The following is a 19,460-nucleotide window of genomic DNA, read 5'->3' on the forward strand; positions in this document are numbered from 1 at the left end:
GGGCTGTTCTGAGAACAGGTGTTTCTAAGACAGTTGCTAATTATATTACGTAGCAGAGACTAGCAGAGTAACTATGTACCTCGTATTATAAGTTAGTAATTTTGCTAAATTATAAATAGGAGACATTTCTGTTTGTTACTTTATACAGAAATATGGTATGGAGAGACAGCTTTAATACCAAACTGTGCAACTTTTAAAGCTTGCAACTCTAGGTTTGTGACATAAGGAAGGAACACATTAAATGCTGCAGGTGCTCAGAATGGAGATAACTTCCAGCTGGAAGAGCAGGTTAATAAAACAAGGACCACATGAGCCGGGCCTCTAAAGGAAAGTTTTGATGTTGTGAAGATGGAAAAAAGAACTTTCCCTGTTGAGGAGTGGTGGCAGAGAGACAAAAGTTGAAATGCTTGTGGAATGTAGAGAATTTTCATTGGAGCTGATGTGTCAGGTCCCTGAAGGATCAGCGTATTTGGCAGTAGGACACCAGATGTTAGTTCTGTTAGTTCTGTTTTTGTTGTTGGCTTAAACAACAGAAATTTGTTTCTCCCAGTTTGGGGGGAGAGAGTGAAAGAGAGGGACGACTCCTAGTGTCTTCCTTTTTATTTTTTTAATTGAGCTATAACAGACTCATAGCATATTAGTTTCAGATATATAACATAATAAGTCTATATATATATAGACTGGGAATAGTATATATATAGTGACATGGTTACCACAGTAAGTCTAGAAAGCACCCGAGGACATCAGGCAGTAGTTTCTGTAAGTTCCCTGAATGATTACAATATGGTCGCGTACCACTGTTGGAAGGACTCTTGAGAGGTTCCCTGACAAATTGCATCTTTTGTTTTAGAATAGTATAAATAAACCAAATACAAACATTCATAATATTGAAGTATTTTTGTGTATGTGGGACTCTCCATTTTTGTGTTCGTGATCAAAAGGGTCATGTCTTGTTAGTATATAATTTAGTGTTCTTTGAATCTTTACTAATTTTTGCTCATAAATTTTGTCATATTAATGTGTCATGATTTCAGGGTTTTTTTGTCTAAAATAAAGTCTAAAGCACAAACTTCTGGGGGGAGGGTGTAGCTCAGTGGTGGAGTGCATGCTTAGGACCTCCATTAAAAATAAATACAGCACAGACTTCTAATGTACTATACTCGGTCTCCAAGAATTGTTACTATTCTACTATTAGACTTATAGAAGACTTCTGTTTTCAGTTTCCTCATTTGTGAAATGAGCATTAATAGTAGTGACTTCAGTCTGTTGCAAGTGTTAAATGGATATTATTAGGATCATTTTCTAAATTATGAATTTAAACATGTTTGGTTTTTATATAATAAGCATTTATTGCTTTGCCTTTCAGAAAAAAATTATATCATATAAAGCATACTTCCTGATAGTAAATATAAAGTAAATTATATCATGAGTTTCCCAGGCAATTAGAAACTCTCATGTCAATTAATATTAGAAAAGCATTTTTTGTATCATGCTTTTAAATACTGAGCGCATTAAAGTTGATTGGAGGCATTTAAATATTCCCATAGGATGCTAGTGAGCAAAAGACAGAGCTTGAAAGACTAAAGCACAAAATTGCAGAAGAAGTTGTTAAAATTGAAGAAAGAAAAAGCAAAATTGATGATGAATTAAAAGAAGTAAAGGTAAGTTTAAAAAAGGAAACATTTTAAGAGCCATTTCCATTTTTGATTACCAACTTTAGGTAGGAGTTTAAATATTATGTGCTTAAGTTATTTTCTAATAGTATAATCAGATGTGGCTTTCACTCAGAATATTATTTATAAAAGAGAAGAAGGAAAATCTGCTCAGAGAAGTACACAAGTTAACTGATGGTAGTTAAAGATAATCTTTGTTTTCCATGAACCATGTTTTGGCTGTAGAGGAAAAAGGTATTTTGTAGACAAATTAAGACAGACTCTTAGGCTTTTTTTCCCTTGAGAACTGATTAACATAGACAAAAAGTCTTAAGACTGTGTATATAAAGAGCCTCTTGAAAACAGCAAATTGTCTCAAAACAAATTTGATTTTCCAAATTAGATTGTTGCAGTTGCAGTGGCAAAAACTCTTACTTTCTCAATTTGAATGTTTTGAATTTTTTGTGCTTTAGAGGATTTTGATAACTGGAGAGAAAGGGTATTAAATAACTAAGTCATTTTTAATGAAACTGATAAGTATTAGATAACTTGTAAAGAGTAAGTGATGTTTTCATATTTATCTTTTGAAAGTAAAAATGCTCTTTTTGTTTTTTAGCCTCTCGTCAATGAAGCTAAACTAGCAGTTGGAAACATTAAACCAGAATCTCTTTCAGAAATTCGTTCCCTACGTATGCCACCTGATGTGATCCGAGACATTCTTGAAGGCGTTTTAAGATTGATGGGTATCTTTGATACCTCTTGGGTGAGCATGAAAAGGTAAGTTTTTGAATTTGTGAAAAATGTTATTTCATCCAAGAATTACACATTATTTCATGTTTTAAAAAATTTCTTAGTATTGTTTTCAAACTGAATTTCACCTAAGTACATGGTTACATACTTTCCCCTGATGTTTCAAGACAGTCCGTGTATCATGTATCAAAATCTGTTATTTTCCTTTCTCCATAAATGATTTTTAAAAGTGTCGAGGGGAGAAAAAGAATTCCGTAAAATCTTTGAGATTTTGTGAATAAGCATAATCATTTATTTGGTCCTCAGACAGTACAGAGTATTGTGTTTACTGTGATTTACTGAGAAAGAAAATAAAGTCACTGTTCTCAAAGAATCTTGCACTCTTGGCAGAGATAGACACAGACGGAGAGTGAGCAAGACCCCCAAAAATAATATGAGAGATGTAAACCGGAAGAGAAAAGGTTGAGTGCTACCGCAGTATATGACTATGCAGCTTTGGATTTTGCAGCGTAACAGTGGTGTTATGGCTTGTGCTGAGATTCACTTCCATTTTAGGACTTAGGTTGATAGTAGAGTCCTTTTTCTATCTGGAGATGGGAGAGGAGGTTTAGATTTGAGGGAGCACTTTAAAATACTTTTCTTATAAAGGAGTCAGAAAATTTCCTTGTATACTTAGAACATGTGAGTGCCCAGTAGTTCACATAAAGGGGTGTAGGTAGAGCAACGAGCTTTAACCCCTGCACTTTGCAGCTTCAGGGTATTCCCAGAGCGTTAGGACAACTGTTGTGCATCCTTCGGGAGCTCCTTCCCTGTTTAAAAAAAAAAGAAAGACGGCTGGTCCATCAAAGCTTACTTTAGTACCCTGTTTTTTGTTAACTAATAGATGAAAAGTATTATCTACATCACTTTGTTAAATTGATATTTTTGTTAAAAATAGCAAACTCTCTTTGGCCTCATTTGAAGTAATATGCTTTAATTTTAGTTTCCTTGCGAAAAGAGGTGTGAGAGACGACATCGCAACCTTTGATGCACGAAATATTCCAAAGGAAATAAGAGAAAGTGTTGAAGAACTTCTTTTTAAAAATAAAGGATCTTTTGATCCAAAGGTAATTTTTAACAGTTACACCATGAATTCCCTTTCCATACTATATATTATTCTGCTTGTTAAAGTATGATAATTTACCATTATTAATTATTTAGTTTGCCTGAAAACTAAAAGTTTAGATGAGATGTAAGTATTATATCTGGGAAGCATTCACCCGAAGAATTAGGTAAACTAGAACCTAGGGGAATGGGGGGCAAGATTATTACTGTACGTGACTTTTGAGTCCTGTATATGTGTCATTTAATTGGGATACTTAGTCTAATTTCAGTGAACAGTTTAAACTCCATGGTTCTAGTATTTTTTAGACCCTTTATTCAAAATGTTATGTACTTCTTCTTTGACACCAATAGCAGTGGTTTCCAAATCGCTTTTATCTCATAAACATTTATCCCTTGTATAGAAGAGAAGACACTGTTCTGGGCGGCGCCATGTATTCATTAGAAATGTGACCAGTAATTATGTCAATAAAATATCATCATATTAAAGATTCTGTGTGGTTCAAAAAGATTTATTTCTAAGCAAAAAAGTACAGTTTATGTATTTTTCACTTAAAATAGTAATTTTGATTTTAGCTATAAACCAAAAACTTCATTATTTGGGATAAATCATTAAACAAATGCTTAAAGAAAATATACTAGAATTAACTTGGCTTTTATTTGAAACTAAGTTAGGTTGCTGGATACTTGATGATGATTTTTTCAGAATGCGAAGCGTGCCAGTACCGCCGCCGCGCCTTTGGCTGCCTGGGTGAAAGCTAATGTCCAGTACTCCCATGTCTTGGAACGAATTCAGCCTTTGGAAACTGAACAGGCAGGACTGGAATTGTAAGTGAAATATAAAATATACGCAATTCTAACCTTTATTTGTTTTCATCAGTTTGATAATTTATTTTATTAGGATTTATTTCTCATCTGTATCTAAAAAAGGCAGCTGACAACACTGAGTCAATGAAATACAAATTAAGAATGTAGATCAAGATGGCAGAGTAGGAGGATGTGGAGCTCAATTCGCCCTACAAAGACATCAAACATACATCTACATGTGGAACAATTCTCGTTGGAAACTAACTGGAACCTGGCAGAATTCCTGTACAACCAAAGCTGCAAGAAAAGTCTCCGTTTAACTGGGTAGGATGGAAAAAAAATGCATCGTGTCAGGACTAGCGAGGGATCTTTAAAATAGAGAAGGTCCACGTGGGTGGACCCTCGCCCTGGGGAGAGAGCAGGTGCAACCATAGCCTGGGCAGCCCTGTCCTGGAGTCCCCGTGTGGAGGAGAAGAGCCCCCTTGCCTGCTGGGCAGGACAGACAGAAGGGCTAGAGGAGGCTAGACTACTCGCAGGGAGTGCGCACGTGCTGGCGTGCTGACAGTCAGGGCGGGGAGAGCCCTGGTCCTGGCGCTCCACCTCACTGCCCTTCCCAGTCCGATCGGGCGTCACCCTCATCCTGCTCACACCACGTGGAGTCTGCCATGAGATCTGAGCAGAGACTCGGTCTAGCCATGCCGAGACAGGACAGGGCGCCTGGGGTGGGGTCTAGGTGGAGCCATGGAGGCCATGGTCCGTGTGTGCATGGGTGGCGCTGCAGGAGCGCGCAGTGGCCATGTGCTGCGTCTGCAGCAGCCAGGCCCGGGGCGGGGACCCATCAAGCTGTGCAGGTGGCTGGAGGGCCCGAGGTGTGGTCTGGGTAGGTCGGCAATGGCAGCTGTTAGCGTGCTCACAAGTGTGCAGTGGTTTGTCTTCTCAGCAGCAGCAGCCTGTCTCCGCCCCGTCCACACTGCAGCTTAGTGTTTGATCTGGGGCAGACAGGTGCTGGGAGAAGTCAGCCACAGAGGCAGCCCGGATCTCAAGCAGCAGTGCAGCCCCCTGAATTCACGACGCCCTGACCACCAGCTCCAGCCTGCTCCACACCACAGCCTTGTACCAGATCTGAGATGAACACAACATGGAAAGGGCCGTATCCTTGGGCGGCTTCTGAGTGGAACCTTGGACACCCACACGGGCGGCACGTGGTTCTTCTGTGAGCACGCGGGCCTCACTGATGGAGCCTGATCGACCCCAGCCCTCCCGGCTTCTGCTCCCAACAACTGCAGATCAGACCCCGCTCCTAACAGGGCACTGACAGCCAAGAGCAGAGAGGAAGCCCCACCTCACATGCTGCAAGGCTCTAGACACTCCAGCACCAACCACACCCCTGTCAAGGGGGTGACAGCCAGCTCACCCTGAAGAGAGATGGGCCTGGCATCCATACTGAAACCAGCCCTCGTGCCAAAAACACTGGGAACGGTCTACACAGCAGTGGTCCCACATAAAAACACCCCTTCAAGACCACAGTAGATACCTGTCTCCTAAATTCACAGAAACAGAGAAAGTTAAGTAAAATGAAAAGACAGAAGTACTCCCAGTTAGAAGAACAAGAGAAGTCTCCTGAAAGAATAAGCAATGAAGCAGAGTTCACGAGTCTGCTAGATCCTGAAAAAAGGAAGTAATAAAAATGCTGATTGAACTAAGGAGGAGTATCAGCGGGGATGGGGGTCACTGCAGCAAGGCACTGGGAAGCGTAAAGACGGACCGATCAGAAGTAGGCAATGCAAGTGCCGAGATAAAAGTCAGCCTAACAGTAATGAATAGCAGGCTAAATGACACATGAAAACTAGTGCTGTCTGGAAGACAGAATGATGGAAGTCACCCAGTCAGAATAGCAGGCTGTTCATTTGTCAAATAGTTGGGTTTCTAGACAAATGAAAAAAAATTAAAGCAGCATAAGAGATCTATAGGATAATGTAAAACATGCCAACCTATGCAAAATAAGGGTTTCAGAAGGAAAAGAGGGAGCGAAGGGGTTGGAAGTGTATTTGAAGGAAATATGGTGGAAACAGATGCCCAGGTTCAGGAAGCATAGATGGTCCCAAACAGAGCAACACCAAGACATATCATAATTCAAATGGCAAAGTTACAAAATATGAGGCAGGGGAGTATAAAAATGTAGATCTTTTAGAATGTGTTTGAACATCAATGATTATCATTTTACAGCAAGTGACATAGTTATGGGTGAACATACTTGAACTACGTAGTAACTACAAATCAAAAACATACAGGAGATTCACAAGAACCAGAAAGAAAGGAACTCAAACATACTACAAAAAAAGAAAAAAAATCATCAAGCCACAAAAGGAAAATTTAAAAGAAGAAATGAACAAAAACAACTGGAAAACAAGTTTAAAATGAATACATACCTATCAAAAATTACTCTGAATGTCAGTGGACTAAATGCTCCAATCAAAAGACATAGAGTGGCAGATTAGTTAAAAAAAAAACAAAACGAGAACCTACAATATGTTGCCTACAAGAAACTTACTTCAGGGCAAAAGATAGGCACAGACTGAAAGTGAGGTGATGAAAAATACAGTTCATGCAAATGGAAACAAAATTTAGGGCTTTTATATTTGTTCTCTCCTAAGTTCTGTGACATGTTTCTTAGTACATATTTTCCAAAATATTGTTTGGGCAGGTGTGGGGAAAATTTAACAATTTACTTTTGGAGTATTACAATTTCAATCTGCTATTGTTACCAAGTCAGCATTGTATTTTGTCTCATGTGTTCTAAATGCAGTCTCAGCCGTATGCTATGTTCTTGATTGTTAAATTTTGACACTATTCCTTCTTCCTCTAGGCAAAGAGGTTTTTTAGCTGCCTAAGCTTAATTTTCTCAATGTGATTACATTTTTGTCTTGAATCATATGAAAGGTTTGTATTATTTTGGTTATATATGTATTTTTCGCAGCTGGAAGTCATATTTTATAAGTATATTTCTATTTTTGAATACCTTTTGTTATTCTTAATAATTGCCTCATGTTTTCAATTGAAGATTTTTTCTGTTTATATAGAACATACTTATCCACAGTGTGTCTCAGATCCTAAAATGTATTTGAAACCTGTGTACTCTGTTTTTTCTTAGAATCATCCTACCGAGAACCTTTTGTCCTATTCAAGTGTAGATTAGTCCTTCCCCCAGGCCTGCTGTTTACAGCTTAAATTATTTTGACCCTTTTTTTCACCGTTGTTCTGGGGACTACACTTGTCTCTTTCTGATTGTATTTTATTACGGGGCTCTGTCTCTAGCTTTCTTAGCTTAGTGCTTCAGTTTTTTGAACACATCCTCCACGGTAGCTTCTTAAGAAAGTGTATATAGGATGAAAAATATTTTGAGATTTGCGTGTCTAAATTTATCTATATTTTACCGTTATATGTGATCAGTAACCGAGCTGGGTTAAAAATGCTAGGGTAGAAATTGTTTAGTCTCACAATTTTGATGTCCTTCTTGTCCTGCAGTGGTTCTGAGTGTGGTCCCTACACCAGCAGCATCAGTGTTGCCTGGGAAATTGTTGTAAGTGCAAAGTCCCTCAGACTTACTGAATCAGATATCCTGAGGAATGAGACCTTGCGGTTTGTGTTTTGACAAGGCCTCCAGCTGATCAGTGCAGTGCACAAATGCCTGGCAGCACAGGGCAGTCTGGACTGACCGTTTGTTTGATGGCAGCCTCTCGGTATTTGTTGGTATTTTGTGGGGGAGGAAGTCAAGTCATTTCTCTGAAAGAATCCTCATATCTCCTGCTTAGGGATTGAGTAAGAGTGGATGGGCGTGGGTAAAGGATATGAGCTTGACTTCCGGGGATGTGTTGAGAGGATAGTCTGCTCTCAGTGGAGAGGGAATCTGAGGTCAAACTCTTTAAACTACCAACTATTAGACCATCTTCTGTATTTAGGTCTATTCATCTTTTCAGAGGTACCTGTTACCTACATTTCCTGGGCAAGTTTGATTTCTTCTTTTTGTTTATCTTCCTACAGTTAATTTAACTTTGGGCTTTTGCATTATAACTGTTTTTCAAAATTTCATTAAAATTACTCCTTTATAATACTTTTCTATTTCGTTCTTCTTATCCTTGTACATATATGTCTGTTTTACTCCTTGGTTTCATTTTAGTAGGGTTTTAGAAGGGACAGGAGATAAATGAATACATTTGCTCTCCCATTTTTATGCATTCACGAGTGTTTTTAAATACAGATTCGTGGAAGTGGTATGGTTAGGTCAGAGAATATACTTCTAGTTTTAGCATTGCTTTTCAAATAAAATTCTAAAGGTATTAAAACTACTGAATTACTGACAGTTTTCATTGTCATTCACTTACTGCAAGATTACATTTTAGGGTGCTGTTGCTGCTTTTTGTTGATATCCAAAATAGAATGACTTTTATAAAATTGAATTATATTTTAGAAATTTACGGAAAACTGAAGACAGAAAAAGGAAATTGGAGGAGCTTCTTAATTCTGTTGGTCAGAAAGTGTCAGACCTCAAAGAGAAGTAAGTTAAATTTTGAAATGTATTTTAAATATTTGAAAACATACTCAACCAGTTCTTGAATTTTGAAAATCTTATAATCATTATATTCAGTTTTTGATTTATCACTCTATAATGTGGAAGGGTGTATAATAATATAGCATACATGTCTGTTTTTTTTAAAATGTAAGAAGAACAAAAATACTTTATAAGTTTCCATTTGTATAGCTATCACTATATTCCTTACCTTGGGATATTGAGCAGAAGGAATTGAATGTGATCTGTTAATACTGGGAGTATTTACACTTGGTATTCCTATTTCTTTATTGTTTTGGCTTTAAGATTTTAGACTCCTTTATTTCAGATGATGCTATAGGACCAGCTATTCCGTAATCTTCCCAGGGGTGCATGATCATATTAAAAAACATTTTACCTTCTTAAGGGTAAAATTTGCTTTTTTTGGTATTGAAAAAATATTCCTTCATGCAAATATTGTACTGAGGTTTAAGAACCATTTGTAAATGTGATTGATCTTAAAACCTTTCATGTACCTCTGTTTCCTGTGATTGCTTTTTAGTATAAGATAGAAAATGTTGATGTGGGAATTGTTATAGATGTGGAAGCATTTTCCTTTAAACATTGTGAAGATTTGAAAGCCAGAGACTGTGCCATCAAATATGGCATATGTTATCACTTGCAGTGCTGTCAGTTTTATGAGACTAAACTTCTCTATAAACACATTTTGTCTTTAAGTGGTGTGTTACGTTTCCTTTTTCCTTATAGAAGAACTACAAATTATTGTACCAAGAAAGAAACTTAGACTAAAAACTAAATTTTTCTCTATGGTTAGGGATCAGTTATCTCTATTTACATTTATATATATTTACTTATAGAGAAAAAAATAAGAAAACTTCAAACCCATAAATCCAACGTTTTCAATATTCCTGAATATTTTTTGTGTTAGACATATGGGAAAGAAATCAATAATTACCTTTCAGGTATAATCAGTGTTACATGATCTGAATCAGTACTTAACACTTGGCTAATTTAGTAGTTAGCGTATGGTAGCAATGCCTTGACTCCATTTGTTAGTCATCTGCACATGCTAAGTGTCGTCCTAGGCACTTTACATATTTAACTTTTTTAGTGTTTGACACAATACTGAGAGGTGGATATTCTTCCATTTTACAGGTTAGGAAGCTAAAGATAAGGAATGTTTATTTGCCTAAATTGAGCAACTACTAAAAGACTAAGCAAGCATTAGATCCTGGGTTTGTCTGACTCCATAAAGTTTCTGTTTTTAGTTACTACACCATCCTACTAATATTTTGGAAATATTATGAAAACCTTCTATTTGTGACTGAGGACCTTGTGGATAATATGATTGAGGAACTGAATTTTTTATTTTATTTAATTTTAATTAATTTAAACTACATAGCCACGTGTGGCTAGTGGCTACTATATTGGACAACTCAGTCCTGGAGTTTTATGCCTGGGGAGGGTGGAGGTATAGGGTACTTAGGCTAAAGAAGCACTGTAAAGTGCTTGCCACTTAGTAACAGACATAGCCACATATGAGTTCCAGGTCCTCTACTTATTACTAGCGAGACCTGTGCAATAATCTGTTTTGAACTAAGTTTCCATACTTACAAAATAAGAATTAGAATACTTATTTTGAGCTGTTGTTCCAAGAATGAACACAATCCTGGTCATTTTAAAGGCACTTAGAATTTCAACAAATATATAAGTAATCACATGGAATATTACTATTATATTTAATAGAATAATAAATTTGTACAAGTATTTTTTTAAGGAAAATAATTTAATGTTATAAGCTTTGACAAACATACATAAGGAGAGAATATATATAATGGGCTTGATATTTGAGATGAATTTGAAGATTTTATTTATATTTTTGATAAGTGTATGTTTTAGGGAGCTAGAAGAGTGAGGTTGGGATCGGGAGGGAGCTGGAAGGTATTCTGGACAAATGGAACATCCTGATGAAGGCATGGCAGGTAATGGATGGGGCATTTTTGGAGAATATAAACTTCTTTAGATGTTGACATGTAGTTTTGCTGGCCTGAATAGAATGAAAAAACTAACAAGATTCATCGAATCTATCTATGACAGGGCCTTTGTCATACTGAGAAGCTTATACGTAATGTAACAGTAGGGCATCAGGGCCCTGTGAGAATGCTCCCCTTTGAATGTGCCTCGGTATCATGTCTGTTATGTTAATGATACTTTGTATGCAAATATCAAGTATTATCATTAATTAATTAAATTCTTGTATAAAAGCTTACCTGCCTTACGATAATTTAATTAAATTTCCCTTAAATCCCTTTGTCTTTAATTGAATGTTAATATTTTCATAGATTTCAGAGCAGGACTTCAGAAGCTGCCAAACTTGAAGCTGAAGTGAGCAAAGCACAGGAAACCATTAAAGCTGCAGAAGTCTTAATTAACCAGCTTGATAGAGAGCATAAGAGATGGAATGCACAGGTTTGCTTGCAAGAGAGTGGTCGTACAGCGGCGTCGTTTATAACATGGGAGATCTGTAATGTCATGTGTTCGTTCAAAAAAATGAAAAGGAGAAAAATATCCATTGATTTTCAGCTGGCCTAGGATGAATGGTTAGATGTTCATGGCCACTGTGTGAATTAATCTTCAAAAGATCTTCATGCGAATGGATTTTTGACAAGGCAGCCTCTTCCTCTTTTAGTTATCTGTGTTATTGAGGGGAAAAGCAGGGCTGAAAATGAGTTAATGGAGGAGAATCTAGTGCTCTGTAGTGACTTTTTCGGATTTCGCTTTACCAGGACAGTCCTCTTCAGATTTGACACTGTTGGCCATTTATTTCTTTTTGAAATACTTGTATTTCAACTTTGATAAAGTGTTGTCTCTTGTTTTTATTTGTTTGTTATCATTTTGTTTTTGAGTTTTCTTTACCCAGTGAGATTCCTTCCCTCACTGGGTCCCCCTTATCTGCTCTTCCAATAATGGTGATGCCCCCTCAGGGTTCTCTTCCTCTGCGTCTTTCTCTACAGCTGTTCTGGGGTCTTCTCAGCCAGTTTCAACAATATCACCCATTTTATGATGCTGACCAGAGCTGTATTTTTAGGCCTCTGACTTTTAAATTCATATTTCTAATTATGCTTTAGATAAGTGCATTTCGCTGTCTTGGGAGCTCAGATATAACATGTCTAAAATAACTTGTCTTTTTCTCATCTCAAATCTCTTTTATTTCCTATGTCTCATAAGGCATCTTCTGAACATCAAAACTAAAAATACGTGATTGTTTTTCTTTTAACTTGTGTCCCTTTGCAAATAACCCCTCATATTTGCCTTCTGTCCTTAGTGCGCTTTTTCTTTCTTTTTTCACCTGAATTCTCCTAACTTGTGTCCCTCCTATCTGACCCGTTACTTAGTCCATTCTTCGCTTGTTGGCTGAATTATCTTTCTAAAACCCAGTCTCATGACATCCCTCACTGCTCTGTTTAAACACTTTCAGCGGCTCATTACCACCACAGGTTAAAAGCAAAGCTCCTTTGTGTGGCATGGGCAGACTTTTCACAGGCTTCCTCCCTCCAGTCAGCTCTGTTTCTCTTTTCATTATTCCTGTGTTGGTAGGATTTCTGCTCAAATTTATGCTTTAGCCACATTATGCTTTAAAGAGTCTCCATGCTTTATCTTTCTTTTGTGCCTTTGCTCATTCTATTTTAATCACATATTTTAATCATGTTTTACAATATGATGCTAATTCACAGTGTTTAGTAGAATCATTAGGAGATTTCAGTGATGAATTACATTTATTTTTGTGAATATGTTGGGATTTCATACATTGTTTTACTGCAGTCTTGTTGATATTCTTACATTTTGACAGTTGTATTCAGGATAGGTTATTGCTTTAAATCAATAAATGATTTTCTTCTGTAGTCAAAATTTAATTTATGAAGCTATTTTTTTCTATCTTAGAACAGAGCCACACGTCACTCTTTTTTTCAGGTTGCAGAGATAACAGAGGAATTAGCTACTCTTCCTAAAAGAGCTCAGCTTGCTGCTGCATTTATTACATACCTTTCCGCTGCTCCTGAGGATCTGAGAAAAAGCTGCTTGGAAGAGTGGACCAAGTCAGCTGGCCTTGCAGGTTTGTGTTTGGTTATTCATGAATTTGAAGTTTCAGTATACTAAAAGTGCATCTGTTCATTTTTGTCAGTTTACTTTTTTTAAATGAGAAAATTTTTCCGTAAGTGAAAGGACACCGTAGCTACCTTTGATGTGCTGAATTCCACAAATGTGTTGAGAATTGATCTGTTGTAATGATTCTTCTGTCCCTAAAATCACTTTATGAACCGAGACCACTGAATTATTTTGATATTACATGGATGCAGATAAACATTTTATTAACTTTTACACTAATTTCATATGGTAAGATGAGACATAGGAATTCCCAAATTTCTTGTGAATTTTGTGGTTTTTGCAAGTTTTTTTTATAGTTGTGAAACATTTATTTAAAGAAATATAATTTAATTGAGTTACACTTTATTTTAAACTATTTTTCTCCTTAGCTTCTGGTGTTAAATGCAGAAGAACAGGTTGGATATTAAGGATGATCATGGGACTTTTATTTGAATATATTTTAGTTTTATTCTCTTCCCTTCATCAAGCACAAGACTGTTGTAGTGAAGTATTACGCTGATAGCTTTTTTAATTTTTCAGAATTTAATCTGAGGAGATTTCTTTGTACTGAAAGTGAACAGTTAATTTGGAAAAGTGAAGGCCTGCCATCAGATGACCTTTCCATAGAAAATGCCCTTGTTATCTTACAGGTAATTAATCTACTTTAATTTTCTCACTAGAAATGCTTCTTTTGAAGCTAACTCCACAAAGTACCTTCTTCAGCTTCTTAAGCTTTCACAATTATCCTTTTCTTAGTTACCGAAAAATAAAAATATTCTGCTAATAAAACTCCATTTGTAATTCAGTTAACAACTCTATAATTTTTGGTGTTATTTATTTTTTACCTTAATATAAAAGTATAAACTAAAATGGTATTATTTTGATGCTAAAACATTCTAAATTGAACTTTCTAATGACAAATATTTTAGGTTCATTTGGTTGTATAGTCCTTTCAAATGGAGTATATTTTTAAAATAAAAACTTTATGCTTTAATTTCATTGTGTTTTACAAACAAAGTTATACCAAGTGAAGATGGATAAGTTTTGGGTTATAAGTTAGAGATAACCATGTGCATATTATGGAAAAATTGTTCTTTCACGTAAGTACATGTTTTCCAAAAGTCACTGTTTGAAGTTGAAATTATTATAAACTTAATTAGCAGTGAATGTGAAACCCAAAATCAAAATCATGCGTACGAGCAAATCATTTCTTTGTATGAAGTTTGATTTTTACCGTTAAGTTAGTTTACCTTTCTGGTATGGAATTTGGAAGGTAGTTTTTCCCCCTTGAAAGTGTTTTTTGTTTCCCTCCTCTTTCTGTTTCAACAGTTTATACTCCATAATGCTAGTGATTTCTTTTCTTTCTACAACTCTTCTCTCTCCCTACACACAATTTATTTATTCCATAGCTCCATAGTCCCAAAGAGAACATGGACGTTAAATGCTTCTCTTTAGCTAGCATAAGACATATTATCATAATATGCATACTGTGGGCTCTTTTCATTCCTGGGCAGTTTATTCTGTTTGATTAGACCTATTAAGTCAGCTCACTAGACTTCGGCTCATTACATTGGTGTCTTCCCAGTATAGAAGCCACTGAACAAAGACTAAATAATATTACCTTCTTTTAATTTGATTTGGCATAAACTTGAATTTATTTTTTAGAACATTGTTGTCATTATTTTTCACGCTAGAATTACAAATCTGGAACTCTAAATTCATTACTTTATAGCAACCTATGTACTTTTTATAGTATTTGTTTTCCTTCCCCAAGGTTCATAGTTGCCCCCTTTCCTTTTTTCAGTACTCCAAGAAAGCAATTGTTTGAAGATTAAAAAAAAAAAATACAAGTTTAAGAGTTTTTCTTTTTCATTGCATAAGAAATCAGAGGCCTTTAGAAAAAAGTCATGATAATTTTTATTTTTTACTGATGGTAGTAACTAAAAATACTCACTTTTGTATTCTGAGTTAAATTGTCTTTCATGATGAATATGGGAGATGTTGTCTTTGAAATTAATTTTAATAGTAAGCTTAGTATGCTTTGTGTTTAATATTGCCAAGTTTTTTTTATAGATGCTTAAATGCATTTATATGACAAAACAAAAGCATGCGGAAAACTTTGTTAGTCATTTGGTTGAAATGAATTTGCCATTGTGGTCAGTACTCTATCTGAATCTGAATTCATAGGTGGACTAGATTTAGAATGAACTGTTGCAGTTCAGGGTGTGGTTGGATAGAACAAGTCTATAACATCTGCTCATTAACATTATCATGTGATGTGAAATTAGATCTCTAGATATATACAAGTTGGGTTTCTGGAAGTTTTCCCTGAGAATAAATAACTAGGCACGATGAATAAAATGTATTTTTGATTCAGAGATATAGCATGCCTCCTTATTAACTTACAATAAAGCTTTTCTAAATTCTCCCTTTCAGCGTGAGCTTTCCCACATTCAAGGCCTGTAGTCACTGAATCACTTCTTGGTCCTAAAAACAAGAACAAGAACAAGAACAACAACAACAAACCTTTTTGTCCAAAATTATTGCTTTGTTTGTCTTACAAAGATGCTTGAAATTCTCATATTTAGGTTAAACTACCTATGTAAGTATGTGTGTCATCTGAGTCAGGAAACAGTCAAATAATTATCTACCACTGGCCTTATAACAAAAATTAGCTTCATTACAGTAGCAAAAGACTCATATGACCTAGGTCCTTGAGGGGCAGGGGAGAGACGCGGCCATGGTGACCAGGTGCCCTGGATTGCTTGGGCTGTGATTTACACCTGTTATCCTGATGTAATTCACTAAGTTTTTCTTTTACTCTCAGAAGTGTCCTGGATTTGTATGATAAATTGTAATGATCTTTGTAATACTATGGAAATCAGTGGATAGTGGAGAGGATGAGTCAATTAGAAACTATGGAGAAGGTGCGAGTAAAAAGCATCCAGAAAGAAGATGGAAAATGTGATTAACTTAAACTTCACAGTAATATAAATTGTTCTTGCTTTAAATTTCACAGCATTGCAAATTTTTCTTGTGAAGACAAGTGCTAGATATTTGTTTTTTATTGTTCATGGACAGTTCAGTATCAAATTAGCTTCTTTAAACCACTCAGAATTTCTGAAAATCTTTTCCCCTTCCTGCCATTTCATGTGTGCTGAGGAAACGCAAACTAATTTGATAATAGTTTAAAGAACATTGTAAAGGTAAATTATGTAATTTACATCAAACTTTTTTACGTGAAAATTTTTTCAGTTAATCCCAAATAATAATAATCAACACTATGTAGTACTTACTGTGTATTGTGTGTATTACTATTTAAGAATTAATACAAGTAAAGCATTTAAATACACTTAATTTTCAAATTAACCTTATTTAGTAGGTACATGTATTATCTTCTATGGATAAGGAAGTTGTGGCACAGAAGGTTTAACAGTTTCTTGTTCAAGGTCACAGAGCTGTCAAGTTGTATAGCCAAGATTCAAACTTGTTATCTAGCCAGTCTGCGCTGTAAAAGTCTCTCTCACAGATGCGCGTGTGTTTCTGCGTGTTTTAACTTACGTATTTTGTGCTGTTCCTGTTAATGTAATTCTCCTTAGCTTATCAAAAGATGAGCTTTAGTTTTATTCACAAAATGTTTCTACTTTTATCCTACTTACAGTTGTTCAAAATAAAAATATAGAGTTGTATAGATGTCTTAAATAATCTAATTGGATGAAGTCAGTCAAAAAGTACAAACTTCTAGTTATAAGATTGAGTACTAGGAATGTAACGAACAACATGATAAAGATAATCAACACTGCTGTATGTGAAAGTTGTTAAGAGCAAATCCAAAGAGTTCTCATCACAAGGAAAAATTTTTTTCTAGTCTTTCATTTCTTACCTATATCAGGTGATGGGTGTTCACTAAACTTACTGTCATAACCATCTCGTGATGTATGTGAGTCAAATCATCGTGCTGTACACCTTAACTTACACAGTGCTCTATGCCGATTAGATCTCAAGAGAACTGGGAGTAAAAATAATCTCTTAAAAATATCCCCTGCCCTATCTCGCCGCCGCCCCCCAAGGATAGAAGAATTGACCTCTGTTTAGAGTTCCTAATGTTACATTCAGTTAATTATTCTTGTTCTAATTTCCTGTTAGATATTATCTGGAGTGTCAAGGTAGCTCAAGCTCTGTCTTTAATGATTGTTGGTTTTTGTTTTTTTTTTTTAAGTCAAGAATCTTTTAGTGGTCAAGCATAGTACATTTAAGAAAAAAATAAGAAGCAATTTATGCTTTTAGATACCTGAGATATTCAAAAGACTGGGACTAGCTTCAGGATTCAAACGATGTCACCAGGACAGGCTCTCCCTTTCTCTCTCTCTCCATCTTTAGAGATGGATTTACTCTCCAATAGGTTCTCTCCACCCCATGTTAAGGATAGCGGTTAGTGACTCCAGGTGTACCATTATCAGAGTTTATGTTCCCAGACTAAAGAGATGTCTTCCCTTCCTTCCAGTGTTTATGTCAGTCCCCTAGAAGGATTCTGATAGGCTAGCTTGGGTCACCTGCTCATCCCTTGATAGTGCTAGGTGATTGATAATCCGATGAGAAATACATTGAGTGGGGCGTAGACAAAGGTAGCTATCTTCTCTAATAATGGTTTCTCTTCTTCCCCCACTCATTGTAACCTGCTTTTCTTTTATTTCCTAACACTGGAAATGTCACAATCTTGGTTCAGTAATGCAGACTGCAAATCTGCAAGTCATTCTTACTATGTTCTTTAATTTTACATTCAGTTAATTATTCTTGTCAAACCTGTTTCTCAAGTGTGTCATGACTTCATTCTGTTCTATTTCCAACACCAGTGGCTTCACTCAGGCATTCCTGTTGTAGCTGGGTAAACACATTATTATACTAGTTGGTCCCTTGCCCCCAGTATCGGTCCCTTTATTGCTGTTGGAAGTAATCTTTCTAAAAATGACAATTTCTTGATTAATGTATTTCAGTGATTCTCAATGCCTGAAGTATAAAAATTTTATTATCCTTAAACATGGCATAAAAATCCCTTCATGATCAGAAAGACCTCTGATTACTCTTGCTGTTTTATATGCATCGTCTGCCTATATTTTTTTACCCCAGCCATGCCAAACAATTGGTAGTTTTCTAAATACTACCAAGCTTTTTATTCTTCTCTCAATTATGCTATTGTCTTGGGCTAAAATGCTTTTATCACTTCTTTGCCTGGCTCTGTCCAACTTACCTTTCTTGATCTGTTTGACTTGAATTTCTTCCTGGCAGTCTCCCCTACCTCCACCTGTGATCCACCTGGAGAATTTTGTGTAGTCTTTGATTACAAGATTTTCGTTTTTTGCTTCTTTATTGGATGTGCGGTCAGTGAGAGTAAGGGAATGTATCTTACTAATTTCTGTATCTCTCTCATTTTCTTATTGTAATAGTTATTCAGCATATGGAGAGTGAATGAATAGCACAAATGAATGAATGCTCAGCAGTTTTGACTCTAGTGTGATTTGTTAAATGTAGAATTTAACTACATTTAATCATGGCACACAAATTTAAAATATACTTTAGAGTTCTTGTTTAAATCTTGGGAGAAGTAGAAATAAGATAAACACAAACTTGTAAATACTCTTTGAAATTCTTAAGCGTGTTTCCTCTGCTAAAAACATGATTTTTTCTAACATTTTATTTTTTCTTTACCTGCATCAGATTGTTGATTTGAAATCATGGGTAAGATTTTTTTTTAATTTAAAATAATTATTTTTGCTATTAGGCAAAATACAGTATACTTGGAATAGTTTGCCATGAATGCTAGCATAAAATTAGATCTAAAACCTAGAGGTAATACCTTGGTAATACTCAAGAGGCTATTTACTAACCATAGTATTTTGCTAGAAATAGCTCATTTACATGATGGAGCAGTGACTGAAGCCTCCCGAAATAGATGCAGGGTGAAGACCGTACAGTAGTTTAAAACTGGGGGGCTGTGGTGGGAGTTGTCCACTCTGGGTGCAGATAAAAACGGGCTGCGTTGTTTAGAATTTTAAAACAATAATGAAGCTGTTTTAAAGTCAGTCAGCTCTTTATTATCACCATGTGCTGGCAATTTTAAAAAGCATTGCTGATAAAATGCTGTTAATCCTCAGGACATATGGTCCCCACCATGCCCCTCCCTCTTGGTATGTCACTAAGACAACATCCGTGTTGTTATTAGAGCCACCGCAGTCTGAGTCTTCATTTCACTTTGACTTTCACGTTTTACCGTATCCCTGTAACACACAACTTTGTTACATTTTTTCAAATAAGTATGAAAAATAAAAAAAAAATTAGGTCAGTCATTGTTATTTAAATCTAAGTAGCAGTGATTATTAGATGCTTTAAAATTTGTCATATGTACTTACTTACATTTACATCTATTTAAATTTATTGTA

At 35.8% G+C, this 19,460-nt stretch overlaps 1 protein-coding gene across 5 annotated transcripts in view; it reads left to right on the plus strand.

The window, feature by feature from the left end:
- Positions 1-19,460, plus strand: part of DYNC2H1 (dynein cytoplasmic 2 heavy chain 1) — a 264,075-nt gene that overhangs the window by 100,435 nt on the left and 144,180 nt on the right. For 4 of the 5 annotated variants that reach the window (XM_045515383.2, XM_045515381.2, XM_045515382.2 and 1 more), the window contains exons 56-64: positions 1,548-1,661; positions 2,269-2,429; positions 3,385-3,508; positions 4,210-4,331; positions 8,779-8,865; positions 11,220-11,346; positions 12,850-12,991; positions 13,564-13,673; positions 18,739-18,759. In XM_045515383.2, the coding sequence (XP_045371339.2) occupies positions 1,548-1,661; positions 2,269-2,429; positions 3,385-3,508; positions 4,210-4,331; positions 8,779-8,865; positions 11,220-11,346; positions 12,850-12,991; positions 13,564-13,673; positions 18,739-18,759 (1,008 nt within the window). The remainder of the gene's footprint in view (positions 1-1,547; positions 1,662-2,268; positions 2,430-3,384; positions 3,509-4,209; positions 4,332-8,778; positions 8,866-11,219; positions 11,347-12,849; positions 12,992-13,563; positions 13,674-18,738; positions 18,760-19,460) is intronic. The other variant, XM_010953184.3, reaches the window with a different exon arrangement.

The sequence above is a fragment of the Camelus bactrianus genome, chromosome 10 (genome assembly GCF_048773025.1).
Source record: "Camelus bactrianus isolate YW-2024 breed Bactrian camel chromosome 10, ASM4877302v1, whole genome shotgun sequence".
NCBI classification, from domain to species: domain Eukaryota; kingdom Metazoa; phylum Chordata; class Mammalia; order Artiodactyla; family Camelidae; genus Camelus; species Camelus bactrianus.